Source organism: Colletotrichum phormii (assembly GCF_030913505.1).
Source record: "Colletotrichum phormii strain CBS 102054 chromosome Unknown BDP81scaffold_12, whole genome shotgun sequence".
Classification (NCBI taxonomy): domain Eukaryota; kingdom Fungi; phylum Ascomycota; class Sordariomycetes; order Glomerellales; family Glomerellaceae; genus Colletotrichum; species Colletotrichum phormii.
The window spans coordinates 973605-986954 of NW_026851454.1; the positions used below are offsets into that span (position 1 = coordinate 973605).

The window sequence follows — 13350 nt, forward strand, 5'->3', positions numbered from 1 at the left end:
GCTGTGCCTCGCAACGTCTCTCCGTACTACCTTGATTAGGTGGCCGGATGACTCACCCCGCAACATCATGAACCCCCCTCCGAGATCATATTCAGCCACAGACTGATGTTTTGGGCTTAAGGTGAGCATGAATTTTCTTCGTGGACATGGAAGCTCCCACTCTGCGCCGAAGTTACAGTTTGCCTAGAGTCAATTGATGGTCCATTCCTGTCAATAGTTGCTGTGCGGCGAACTTGATATCCCTCATCCAATGATTGATGTTAACATGTACTGCCTTGGGTGATAGAAATGCCGGCTTTCCAAATTGTGGTTCGCATGGCCGCGGGAGACTCGATCTTAGAGTAAAGGATGACAGTCGGTCAATTGGCTCTTTGAGTCTAGAACTCAAAATAAGTACGGGAAACGACTCCTAGAACAACCTATTCAATGCTTTGTTACAAGGCAGGCATTCAGAGAGAAACTCCCGAAGTTTACCAAGACCACAAGCTTGGTAATAATCTAGAATTATGTGGCAGTAATATCTGCACACAAGCACACATCACGTATCCGCCGTCGATCGTTCCATGGTTACACTACATATACCAAAGACCCAAATGAACCAACCGACCAACGACACGAATACGATAAGTCAGGTTACGCTTGGAGGCCCTGCACAACCCTTGTTCGGAGATCCAGAAGCCGCCAGATCCCCGCCCAAAGTTCCCACAAGGCACCCGCAAGTAACGGCTTTCTCGACCCGTTCCTGCAAAGCCAAGCCTGAAGAATGGAGAATCCGATGCAGAGTGCCGCGGGGCCATGCCCATACAAAGAAGGCGGCCGACTCTCTCTTATGGTCTTGTTCCTCGGCCTGCGATACTACTGTTGATTTGAGAGGGGTAGTCGATCGCGGAACCAATGATGGCCCTGCCTTTTGTCATTTTACGATTGTGGCATATGCCCATCCTTGACGGGTCCTCCCGTATATACATGTATAAGAGAGGCGGTGGTTCGCATTGGTCTCTGGCATGAGCCGCGGGAGCGACTGGGAAAATAACCCGCAGATTCTGCTAAACGATTTGCAGGAAGACCGCTCAAATGGGCTTCTTCGCAATCTCCGAGGCCGAGAGCCTGATGGCAGTGATGTTGCGCCTCTTCGGCCTAGCAGCAGCACTTGGTGTCGGCTACGTTTTCGCCCGAATGTTCCGAGAGCGAATGAAGTTCCGAAAGCTTCAGAGACGGGGAGTCGTAAGTCTCCAAGCACACCTGTGACGCTGGGGTTCTAACCAGAGAGTAATAGCCAATGATGCCTCACTCGCTTCTGTTCGGCCACTTGCGCCTACTCATGAAGCTCACCTCGCATTTACCCAAAGACGTATCCTTCCTCTACTATCCTCAAGCCATCGTCGAAAATTGGGAAACACTCTTCCCCGGCCGGACATCGTGTCCCTCTGCAATCTACGCCGACATGTGGCCCATGGGCCCACCACTGGTTTTCACCGTCCACCCAGAAGCAGCAGGCCACTTCATGTTTGACTCCAGCGTTCCGCGAAGCGACTGGACAAAAAAAGCTTTAGCTCCTATCACAGAAGCAAGGGACCTCGCCTGTCTGGTAGGCGAGCCTTGGAAGACGTGGCGCGCGCGGTTCAACCCCAGTTTCAGCAACAAGAATGTCCTCAGTCTTGTACCCGGAATGCTCGAGGATGTCCAGATCTTCGCCGATATTGTACGGAAGAAAGCTGGCGCGGATGGCTCTTGGGGTGGCGTGTTCCCGCTCGTGGAGACCACAACCAACTTGACCATGGACATCATCGGTCGCGCGGTACTTGACATCGAGCTTCACGAACAGACGAACGGACCCAGCAGATTCAGGAGCGCTCTCATGGGCCAGATTGCGCGGTGTATCCTTCACTTCAACATCATCACCGTATGGAAGTGGTACAGTCCATGGCGACTGGCAGCTATCAAAGAGAACAGGGAAACAATGTACAGCGAGCTACTCCCATCAATCGAACGATCCCTCCAAGGAATGAAGAAGAAGGACGGGCTTAAGACCATTATCGATTTGGCGCTTAAGCCAATGTCTGGAGTAGTCGACGTCGACAAGTTGTTCTTGGAGACGGTCGTCTCCCAACTTAAGATCTTCATGTTTGCCGGTCATGACACAACAGCCACGGCTCTTTGCTGGGCGATTCACTGCATCGCTAAGAACCCCGAAGTTGGCCAAAAGCTGCGGGCCGAACATGACGAAGTCTTCGGCAAGGATCCCGCAGATGCGATTGAGAAGATCCGAGAGTCACCGCACTTGCTCAATTCCCTGCTATGCACGGGTGGAGTGATCAAAGAAGCGCTGCGCTTGTTTCCCGGACCTCCTGTCATTCGAGACGGACAATCGCACTATCACATCACTGACAGCATCACCGGAGAGCAGTACCCCACCGACGGGTTCCTCATTTGGGACGGGCTGCGTTCGCAGTCTCGCAACGAGAACCTGTGGCCGAGAGGCAATGAGGTCGTGCCAGAGCGATGGATGACGACGGACCCGGAGGATCCATTGTACCCAAAGAAGCACGGCTGGAGGATCTTTGGACTCGGAAGCCGCGCCTGTATTGGCCAAGAGCTAGCCGTCATTGAAATGAAGCTGGCCCTGGTGTCCCTCGCGCGCAACTTTGACATCGACTGCGCCTGGGATGAATGGGATGCTCTCAAGTAAGTTCCGAAAACGCCTCCGCAGCTTGTTCAATGATGACCGAGGCTCTGACACTGTGCGCAGAGGAAATACCACTGGACCCAAGGTCCTGGTAGAAGGAGACCGCTGCTACCAACTTGATAAGGGTACACCGCAGATTGCTGATGATATGCCTGTTCATGTCAAGCTGCGACAAAAGTCTGACTGAGCGTTTCGTGCCGTGTTGACAACTTGACAAGCGTGACGTGCGGGGGACCGTTCGGGGAGGTCGGACATCGGTGTCGTCGCAATCCCGCCTTGTCCGCCATAATGAACGCGCGCGCGGGGGAGGGTCTCGGCCAGGTCGAGGACCTAACGTTTGCCCGGCTCCAGCGGGGTCTCGAAGGTTAGCGAGAGACGGAGCGAGGGGAGATCGGATGGAGAGCTTTATATAACACTCGCCGGATAGGTCGGAGTTGTGACGTTGGGGCAGAAGCTTGAAGCTCGTTGCTGAGCTGCGAGCGTCTTTGGAAGAGTGCGGGGTGTCGAGCAAGGCTGGATGAGACCATCACCGGCCGGAGGCCAGCTCAAGAATACGACTTGATGATTTATAATTGATAGCTGTATTCAGTAAGTCCGGCGGCATCGTGCCCACTTGTTGTCCCGCCGCTCCATCTCCGGTGGCTTCAAGACCGGCCGGTGTGCCTATTGCTTTCCGGGCCCGACCTCGGGAGCCCACGGAGCTTCCCGCATCCTCGCGGTCCTATTTTTCCGTTCTTCCACATCGACCCAGCGGGGCGCTGATGACGAGCACCGACATGGCCTTTCAGCAGAGTTTCGTATTCATCAGGAGATGATTCGTTGAACTCTAGAGGCTCTGGAGCTTGACTACACTCGGCATCGAGAGTTTGGACGTGAGTATCTGAAGGTTCCTCTCGCTCGGTAACGCGAGAATGCGTTTGGAATCTGGCTTGTCGGAATCATGTAAGTAGATAGAAATGAAGGTGTCTTGTCATGTCATTGTTGAAGTTGAGATGACACTGAAGCGCAGGAAGAAGAGGGAGAAAACAATTTAGATAAGCACACTTTATTTAGAGTCCACGGCGCCCGATTGGCCGGGTCGCATTTGCCCCGCAGAAAGTGGACTCTGCTCGAGGGATTCGGGGCTTAATTTCACAAGCGGCCGCCCGATCTTCTCATGTTGTGGTTGTGTGGTGGTTGGTAGGGTTGGGTGGCCGATGGTGACATGAGCGGGAGTGCAAGGAGGAGGTGGTCACTGCGAACCTGGACTGGACACTAAGACACGTCGGGAAACCATGTATGCTGCTGCGTCTTTGGTCTCAGGCTCTCTTGTTCGCTTCTGAAACGAACACCGTCGAACGACAACGTCACGCTATGTGGCTCGGGATTCAGTTCCATGGCACATCACCTACTCCGCGTCGACACGGGGGCGCGGAGACTACGCAAGCTTACATTACTTGAGGAGTCTCGTTCCCTGGCACCAAACACAACTTACTATTGACTCCCTGTCTCTTCATAGGCCACCTCGCATCTTTACGAGATAAGTGAGAAACGCGTCTCTCAGGGCGCATCTCCACCTCCATCACACAACAACCAGCCCTACCAGTTTGCTTGCACTTGACCCAACCAAATGGCTCGACTCGGGGTAGCAAAGGTTAAGACGGGCTGTGTAACCTGCAAGTGAGTCCGCCGGCCGCATGCCCAAGGTATCATTCCTCCTCGTACGTTAGAGCTAACCAACCCAGAATTCGAAGAGTCAAATGTGATGAAGCACGCCCGGCATGCAACAGGTGCGTAAGCACGGGCCGAAGGTGCGACGGCTATGTGACACCGCCAACGGGAACATATTCATGGGCTCAGCTACTCCGCGTCCATCCGCCTCCGACCCAGGCCGCGACGGACGCAGAACTCCGGGCCTTGAGTTTCTTCCGCAAAGTTGTCGCCCCCGTCTTGTCCGGGCCCTTGGATAGTTACTTCTGGACCCATCTTGTCTCCCAGGTCTCTCACCAGGAGCTTGCTGCGAAACATGCCGCATTGACCATCAGTTCGCTGTACGAGAAGTTCAAGGAGGATCCCCTAGACCGGCACTCGGAGAAGAACGCCTTTGCGGTCGCGCACTACAACGAGGCGATCAAACACCTCCGAACAACGAACAACCAGGAAACGGTTCTGTTCGTGTGCATCCTCTTTGTGTGTATCGATATGCTCCGCGGCGAATGCAAGGGTGCCATCGACCACTGCAGGCATGGCATCAACATCCTCAATGGGTTGAGGTCCACATCGCGATTCGTTCGAGATCACCTAGAACCGGCTTTCTGTCGCCTTGGAGTATTCCCCTTCTTCTTCGGTGCTCGACCAGAAACGTTCCCGACCATACCGGACCCGTGTCCAGTTCCAGTGCCTCCATTCTACAACTTAAAACAGGTTCAAGGTGCGCTGGACCCGTTGCTCGTGCGGGCGATTCGCTTCGTACGGGCCGCTGACGAGTATCGCCTGGGTGATGAGGCGCATCCCAAGCCAGATCTTTCAATAATGCAGGACAGAGATGAGATGGACGAGATGCTGGATGACTGGGCCGCGGCATTCCAAGCGTACATGGTGCAGAAGTCCCCGAATAACTGCCAGCGCGCGGCCATGCGAGAAGAGCTCGTCGAAAGGTTGCTCGAGATGAAATGGCTCGTGGGCAAAATTTGGCTCAGCACGTGTTTCTCTCGTGGAGAAGGAGTTTACGATTTACATCTGGACAAGTTCCAGCGGATCATAGATCTTGGACGCGAAGTCGAATCCATCTTCCGAGAAATGTGGCAGAAGTTTGACCGGGCCAAATTCACCTTTGAGATGGGGTTTAGCCCCTTGCTGGGATTCGTCTTTATCAAGTGCCGGTCCTTGAGCTTACGAATCGCTGCTCTGGGTCTCATGAAGACCATTGCGCATGAGAGGGAGAACCTCTGGGACTTCAACACTGTTCAGGCGTTTGGGCGCAAGATTGTTGAGTTCGAGCACGAGCTAGATCTGGGACCGGACGAAGATATTGCAAGTGTCGTCGACGACGGAACATTGCCACCGGAAGGACGACGAATTCAAGACTCGGCTATGCAGGACGAGGTCCGCTTCGTCCACGAGAAGAACGGCGCCATCGCCATGTGGAAGAAGGTCGCTCTCTTGATGAGGGAGCACGGCGGGCCTATCACGGTCCAAGAAGAGTGGTTTCGAGTACAATTGAAGCGCAAGCCATGATTCAAGTTACTATTACTCGCTCAGGGCTTCCCGCTGCGTGTCTCTCCCACTGGCGCCAACCTCTCGAGGGAATACTACGCCTCACGCGCATCCGTGGCACCCAAGCTATGTACGTGCTGACATTGCAGGGGGGTCTTAGTTAACATTGTTATCAACGACGCTGCGCCTCTCGAGAGGCTATGATTGGTCGGCTCGCTTCTTTACATAAAAGTTGCGAACGTGGGGGCTGTGCATCGCCAGGCACCACGATGGTCGACTTACACGAGTGAGGGAGACATGAGACTCTCAGTTATAAAGATGAAAGACGAGAACATCGGACTGGAATCTGGGATTGAAGATATCGGACATCATCTATCAACAATCTCCTTACCGTCTCATTTCCTTTGACCACTCATTACAATGCACTTGTCTTGGATCATGCTGGCAGCGGCCACGACCGCCCTCGCTTTGCCATCGGGTCCTTCGCCCACACCCACCTTGCCAGGATCGTTGGCAAAACGTCAAGATGCAGCAACTTCCTCTGCAGCATCATCTTTTCCGACAGGAGATTTCATCGCGACACAGCATATCACAATTCCCGGTGTGGCAAATAACTATGTCACGGTCCCAGCAAAGACCATTGACATCGCCATCCCAACATGTGTCCAGACGATCGAGCCCGACGCCAATGGCTACATCCCTCCCGGCGAATGCGGTGCCATCTGGAACTACTATCCCAGCTTCGCGGCAGCGGCGGTGTTTGCGGCTCTCTTCGGCGTTCTGACCGTCGTCTACATCTGGCAGGCCGCCAAGCACAAGAAGGTTCGTACGTTTTAACATTACAACTGACACGCCGTGGTGTGTTCAGTATCTGACTGGTTTGCAGAGATGGTGTTGGGTTATCATTATGGCGAGCATATGGGAGACTCTGGCCTTTGTCTTCCGAGCGGCAAGCAGCAAGAACCAGCAAAGTAACGGCATCTATCTCGTATTTCAGATCTTCATCTTGCTTGCGCCCATCTGTGAGTATCTCTTTTCAGAACTTGTCGGAGAGGGTATTAACATGGTTCCAGGGGTGAACGCCTTTGCATACATGACCTTGGGCCGTATGATCTACTTCTTCCACCCCTCGCGCTCTCTCCTCCGCATTCCGGCAGCAACATTTGCGGCGATCTTTGTTGCTCTTGACGTCGTATCATTTGCCGTCCAACTCACCGGAGGCAGTATGGCCGGCCCGACGGCGCCTCCTGCGGAATAAATGAAGGCAATCCACATCTATATGGGTGGCATCGGACTGCAAGAGTTCTTCATCCTGATCGTCGTCGCCCTGGCATTGAAGTTCCAGGTTGAGATGAAACGATTGGACAAACTTTCAGGAAAGGAGTCTCGATCCTGGAAGCCGCTCTTATGGGCGCTCTACTTTCCCCTTGGCATGATCTCAGTGCGGATCGTCTACCGCCTGATCGAGTTTTCTTCGGGCCACGGGATCGACAATGTCTTGATTAGTTACACACGAGGCTTACTTTTACGTTTTGGAAGCCCTGCCGATGCTTCTGGCTATAGCGGTCTTCAACGTTGTGCATCCGGCCATGGTCATGAACGATCCAGAGTCGGACATGCCGGGGCTCTTTGCGACCATGAAGAGTGGGTTCTCTAGGAGAAAAGGGAGGATTCCCCTTGGACAGGATCCGGAGGAACAAGAGCTTACTAGGAGAAGCCCGAAGCCATGAAATGGCGGTGGAGTAACCGGATGGACAAGTGAAAACAGGGAAGCCAAGTAGACAGGGTTTAAGTCTGAGAGTACGGATTTTAGGCGTCGACATTTAGACTGATGTGGATATGAATGGGACAGGCTTGAATCACAATGTGGCGTTCCTCCTTTGTGGCTTGAAGCTTGGTAAACGCTACAGATCAGGACACGTCACTGTGGCAGTACAGACGCAAAATGCGTCAAAACAAGCTCTGACAACAGTCTTCTTGAGTGATGCAGTGGTGGTTGTTGATACATAAGGTACTTCATAGATATATCCACAGCATAAGTCCAAGCTGGATTGCCTCTTTCTGTGCTCCGTTACCTGAACACCCAGCCGACCACAAGATCTACATATCAGCTCGGCTATTATGATGTCTTTCAACCCCTCGATTTCTTCACGGCGGCTGTTCCTTCAGATGTCGGGAGCGCCGGGCGCGGGCAAAAGCACCACTGCGGCCCTCTTAGCCAAGCCCCTCAACGCGATCATCCTCGATATCGACGTTATCAAATCCTCTCTCCTCGATAGTGGGTTACCGTTCGAACAGTCTGCGAAGCTGGCTTACTCGATGCTCTGGGCGCTCGCCGGCAACATACTCAAGCAGGGTCGCAACCTCATTGTAGACTGCACCTGCAACTTTGAAGAAATCATCACTAGTGGAACAGCCCTGGCGAAAGGGGCGGGTTTTGAGTATTGGTACATCGAGTGCAGGCCCAAAGTCGATACTGAAGTGCTCGATGAGAGGCTGCGGGCGAGAGCAGCGATGAGAAGTCAGCGTACGGGAGTACGCAATCCTCCGGCTGACGGCGATGCATCCCAAGGACGCGAGGACCAGGAGGCTTTGTTTCGAAGGTGGATCGACAACCCGTATAGGCCCAAGGATAATGTGATTGTCGTCGATACATCGAAGCACTCGGACGAGTGCCGAAAGCAGGCCTTGAAGGGGATGGAAGAGTGACCGGACCCGAGAGAGTCGAGGAAAAGCAGGGGGGACTTAGATAACCAGAAGCTGGCTCTGGCGAGTATTCACGATCAGTTTAAAGTTCAGCTTGGATGTGCCATTGCACCGGAAGTCTCACAAGAATGAATTGACAGCGCTACGAAATCCCTCCCATGAAATCTAGGCCGTCCATACCAGTCAAGCCCATCAGATACATCTGGTCATCATTCCACGCAAATGATGGCAGCCAGGCCTCTTCGCCCGTCGGCAGAGGCATCAATGTGCTTTCGTCAGCTGCTACTCCTTCCCCTACTGGCATGCCGAATCCAGAAGCCGACATCTCTTGTAGCTGGAGTGCAGCTGCTTCCTCCCAAGGTGAAAAGAGCATAATATCTGGTGAAGTCAACGGACCGTGAGCAGAAGCCGATGGTTGACCTGACTGATCCATCTCAAGATCAGACTCGTCGCCCGAAGGGCTTCCAACAACCTCAGCGTTGGCCAGCCATTCTGCCCATCGCCCGTAGCCCTCTGCTTGTCCTGATGAAGACTCTTGAGCCTGACTCATCTCTCTTCTCCGAGCCATTACCAGCTTGGACCTTGCTTCATTTGTAATGGACTGCAGGGCCTCAACAAAACGAACTCCCATCTTTGCCGTCGTGTTCCCTGCGCTGGACATCCTGCGGAGGCAATCCAGCCCAAAAGCTACCCGGCCCTCGTAACCCGAATCACGTTCCAGGATTCCAGCAAGTAGCACAATGATGGTGGCGATACTGCAGCCCTGGAAGTCTGTGAATGAGAATCGCGCCATATTGCCGCCGCGGCAAAGACCCTCAAAGAGCTCGAGCATCTTTTTGGCTGCTTTGACACATGCCTCTGAGGATTGCTCGACGTCTCTAGGCACGTCGGAGGGGCCGGCGCTTGCGTGGAAGATTGCTTGTAGACGAGCTCGGACGACGGTCACCACGGAGACTTTGCCCATGTCGATCCAGGCGAAGTAGTAGTTTAGGTGTAAGTGGAAGACGGCACGATAGCTGGATGACTTTGGGTCGACGTTCTGTAGTTTGAGTGATGGCGGGAGGCTCTTTTTCCAGGCCTTGAGAGATATCTGGGCGTCCGTTGAGCGTCTTGAAGCTCCTGTATGCGAATGATTGGTGTTTGACCATGCCCTGGTTGTCGCATTAGCTTTAAGTTTTGTTTGGGGTGGTTCAAGTCGACTAACCCAGGTTCAGAAAGCTTGTCAATGATTCTGACAAAAGCTGCATTTGCTATCTGGTGCTGTACGTTGTCAAACTTCTGAGACGCGTCTCGTGAAGTTGGCTTCGGCAGACACGCTGTGATGATCTCCTGGTCCACGGACCGAGGTCGGTTGAGCTTAATGGTGACCGTTCTGTCGCTGTTAGTACCCGTCTCGAGCTACGGTCCAGCAGAAGAAGGCTTACTTACCTTTCGAGAGAGTAAATCGACCACCAAAGCCTCCGTCGGGTCTCCTTCTCATCATCACTCAGAGAGGGGTCGTCAGGTTCTTGGTGTAAGCCGATAGCCAGGGCCTTTCGTAGTGCTAATCCCATGTACACATAGGAGGCACTGATGGCGCTAGCCGGCATCAGGTAGACGCCCAGTATGAACGTCGCCTGGACTGATTTGATGCAAGGCCGATCTATCAAGTCAGAGATTAGAATACGGGCCTGGTTGTAAAAGATCCGACCAGGGTCAAAGTTCTGGTCTTCCGTCGAGGTTGCGTTGCTCAAGTCCTCTGGCCTAGCTAGCGCTGTCCACTGACTCCCCAGTGCGAACACTGCCAACACAAGACAAACAAATCCCGTGTCTTCTCTTAGAGGCGATTGCTCGTTATTGTAAAGTTGATCAAGCTCCGCCATGAAGTGGCTCTGATCCAGGTAGGAGAAGATGTCGGTCCCGTAGGCAATGCAGACTGACACCAGAAAGTCAGCAACGCCGCGTGGAGGAAAGCTCTTCACGGCCCTCTTGATGCGTCGAAGTTCGGCAGGATCTGCTGGAGGAGCATCTGAGATTCGAGGTTGCAGTCTTGCGATATCTTGCTCCCCGGATGGGGGCTGGGAGTCGAGGCAAAAGGCATCCCGGAGACGAGACAAAAAGCGCGGCCACATGAAGGCTTCTGAGGGTGCACTATCTGCCGGAGAGAAGTGGTCGTTCATACTTTGACCCATTGGTGTGTTGAGAGTAAAAGAGCCATCATTATCCGTCCGATTCGACTCTCGCTCTGTAATGCCGATGGGCCTTATCCCCGTGATTCTTGAAGTCGTCGTCGAAGCTGAGGCCTCAATCTCTTCACCAGCCGGGCTCCGCTCCCTCTCAAATCGACACGGATGAGATCCCTCAGTACATCGCACACATACCCCGGAAGGAGTTTCGATGCACTTATTCTTGCGGGCCTTGCATCGGTCACACGCCCGGGGTGCCCGCTTCCGGACTGCATCCGGGACCCTACGGCGGCGGCGGCGGCGCTCTGCGGGAGACTCCATTGGCGGAAGTGTCGCGTTCATATGACGAGCATGGAATCGTCATGATGGGTGAAAGTTGTGTTAATCTCCGAGACTTGCGCAGGTCTGGGATGAATATCCAATACTGGGAGGAAGTTGGTGTAGAAGAGAGAAAGGTATCTGAAGGAGGACGTTTCTTGGGGTCTGTCCGCATTTCGGACGCTTTGCCGATAAGAGCAGGCCCCACTGGTGGTGGCAGGGATCACGCGTCGAGGTGAAGCTGTTCAGCGAGGTGAAAGAAAGAGAATGTTCACCTTACCTCACATCATCTACAACAGGTATCTTTGTCTTTCAAACCCCCTTCCAGCCTGCGGAGAAGGATCCCGACTTCTCATCTCATTGGCTCTTATTGCGAGGATGCCTCTGTGTCACGCGTTGGGGTATCCGTGCTTCGTACAGGAAGCGTGTACTCACGGGGTCACTCTGACGCGTCGCTGAGTTTGGCATAGGTACTCGTTTGGTTGCCGGTGATGATTTGCACCGGCTTTTACCTCACTAACATTTAGCTTGGTTCTTGCGGCTCTATGAGCTACTACTGTCCTCATAAACACCCTCGAATGTTCTAAGCTTCAACAGATCTCACAGCGCCGGCTTGATTCTGACTGGCACTGCGGCATCTTCCACCAAACCGCTCCATCTGCTCTTGTATATCCTGCCCTCCTTCAACACACCAAAGACGTGGGCCTCGGGGTCATCAAATATGGACACATTCTCGACAGGGTTCGCGTCTGTGATGATGAGATCTGCCTCGAAGCCCTCCTTGATCTGACCCAACGAGTCCTCTCTGCCGGCCATCTTTGCAGCATTGAGCGTCGCACTCTGCAGCACCGCCAGTGACGGTACAGCTCTGCTTCGCAATGAGAACTCAAACGATTGCGCTGCTCCCAGCGGCCCAAGAAGGTCAGTGCCGAAGCAGATTGTCACGCCGGCATCGTACGCAGTCTTGAGGGCCACCAAACCGGCGTTGAGCACCTCCTCGTTCTTCGACATGGATTCGGGTGGCAGATAGCCCTTCCACTTCGGCGAAGCCATCTGAGCGTACGTGATGAGGGTGGGGGTAAGGTAGACGCCCTTCTCCGCCATGAGCCTCGCCGTAGGAGCATCGACAAAGTTGCCGTGCTCGATCCCCCGTACACCATTATCGATACAATGCCTGATGGCCTTCGTTGTGTATGCGTGGGCTGTGACGTATGTGCCCGCGTTCGAGGCGCATTCAACCATGGCTCGGATCTCGGCGCCGGTGAATTGGAGGTGGTCGATTCTGTCGGTTGGTGTTGAGACGCCGCCGGAGCCCATGATCTTGATAAAGTCTGCTCCGCCGCGGATCTCCTCTCGGACAGCAGTCATGCACTCCGGGACGCCATTGCATAGTCTGCCGAGCCCGTTTGTTGAGCCGCCGCAGCATTCGGAGTGATCGTGCACACCGCGGATGTCTCCATGACCACCAGCTTGCGACAGAGCATGCCCCGCGATGAAGAGCTTTGGGCCGGGGAAGACACCGTCGTTGATGGCTTCCTTTAGTGCCTGCTGCGCGCCACCGCAATCTCGCACACTCGTGAACCCTCGGTGCAGCATCTGTGCGGCGACATATGGTTGGCGAAGGAGCGAGACATCGTTGGCGTTGCCGAAAGCTTTCGAGAGATCGCCGAATCCGGGGACCGCGACGAAGTGGACGTGTGAGTCGATGAGGCCTGGGCAGATGAACTTGCCGGAGCAGTCAATCACCTCGAAGCCTTGTTCTACCGCAGTCTTGACAGCTGAGTCCGTCGAGTCGGTGATGGTGTCTATGTAGCCATCTTTGAGCTGAATTGCTGCATTGGGGCGTAGGCTGCCGTCTGTCACGTCGGCGATGGTGGCGTTGGTGAGGATGTATCGTCGGACGGGGCTACGGAGCCAGGGCTTCAAGTCGGCTTCGGTGACCATTGTGAGTGTGGGATGACTTCTGAGTAGTTAGGTTGTCTACGCCAAGATTGGAACCGAGGCGGGGGGTGAGGGGAAAGTCAAAAAGGAGCGAGGAGGTTGAAAATGTTGAATGCCGCTCTACAACTCGGATGTCTGCTCCCTCTTTTCTCAAGTTGTTTATTTATCCAATTGGCTTCATCTCATGGCACTTCGTCATACTGCCATTATCAACCACTTACCTTTGACATTGTTAGACTTATCGGTAGTGTAGCAGTCTATCATCGGAAACCTGGTAGCACGAAGCCATGTTGCCGATACCCGCGTCGGGTATCTGTCACGAACCTCCTTTGTCGTCGG

At 53.9% G+C, this 13350-nt stretch overlaps 6 protein-coding genes across 6 annotated transcripts; 4 read left to right on the forward strand and 2 right to left on the reverse strand.

The window, feature by feature from the left end:
• Positions 1 to 1444: 1444 nt before the first annotated feature.
• Positions 1445 to 2873, forward strand: BDP81DRAFT_461922 (cytochrome P450 4V3; the record flags this gene model as incomplete). Its single annotated transcript, XM_060593837.1, has 2 exons — positions 1445 to 2685; positions 2750 to 2873. 2 exons carry the CDS (start codon positions 1445 to 1447, stop codon positions 2871 to 2873), a joined length of 1365 nt encoding a protein of 454 aa, XP_060444337.1.
• A 1422-nt stretch (positions 2874 to 4295) lies between these two features.
• On the forward strand, positions 4296 to 5902 carry BDP81DRAFT_321899 (C6 zinc finger protein; the record flags this gene model as incomplete). Its single annotated transcript, XM_060584658.1, has 2 exons — positions 4296 to 4345; positions 4411 to 5902. 2 exons carry the CDS (start codon positions 4296 to 4298, stop codon positions 5900 to 5902), a joined length of 1542 nt encoding a protein of 513 aa, XP_060444338.1.
• A 399-nt stretch (positions 5903 to 6301) lies between these two features.
• On the forward strand, positions 6302 to 7611 carry BDP81DRAFT_461924 (RTA1 domain-containing protein; the record flags this gene model as incomplete). Its single annotated transcript, XM_060593838.1, has 5 exons — positions 6302 to 6703; positions 6768 to 6903; positions 6955 to 7085; positions 7146 to 7386; positions 7421 to 7611. The coding sequence occupies 5 exons, from the start codon at positions 6302 to 6304 to the stop codon at positions 7609 to 7611; spliced, it is 1101 nt and encodes a 366-aa protein (XP_060444339.1).
• A 159-nt stretch (positions 7612 to 7770) lies between these two features.
• On the forward strand, positions 7771 to 8660 carry BDP81DRAFT_41235 (P-loop containing nucleoside triphosphate hydrolase protein). Its single transcript, XM_060589211.1, has one exon. It carries the CDS (start codon positions 8003 to 8005, stop codon positions 8588 to 8590), a length of 588 nt encoding a protein of 195 aa, XP_060444340.1. The 5' UTR covers positions 7771 to 8002; the 3' UTR covers positions 8591 to 8660.
• A 69-nt stretch (positions 8661 to 8729) lies between these two features.
• BDP81DRAFT_461927 (Zn(2)-Cys(6) binuclear cluster domain containing transcription factor) lies at positions 8730 to 11073 on the reverse strand (the record flags this gene model as incomplete). Its single annotated transcript, XM_060593839.1, has 3 exons — positions 8730 to 9738; positions 9792 to 9959; positions 10016 to 11073. The coding sequence occupies 3 exons, from the start codon at positions 11071 to 11073 to the stop codon at positions 8730 to 8732; spliced, it is 2235 nt and encodes a 744-aa protein (XP_060444341.1).
• Positions 11074 to 11530: 457 nt separating this feature from the next.
• On the reverse strand, positions 11531 to 13279 carry BDP81DRAFT_430196 (amidohydrolase). The gene has a single exon (XM_060590584.1). The coding sequence runs from the start codon at positions 13012 to 13014 to the stop codon at positions 11671 to 11673; it is 1344 nt and encodes a 447-aa protein (XP_060444342.1). The 5' UTR covers positions 13015 to 13279; the 3' UTR covers positions 11531 to 11670.
• Positions 13280 to 13350: the final 71 nt, after the last annotated feature.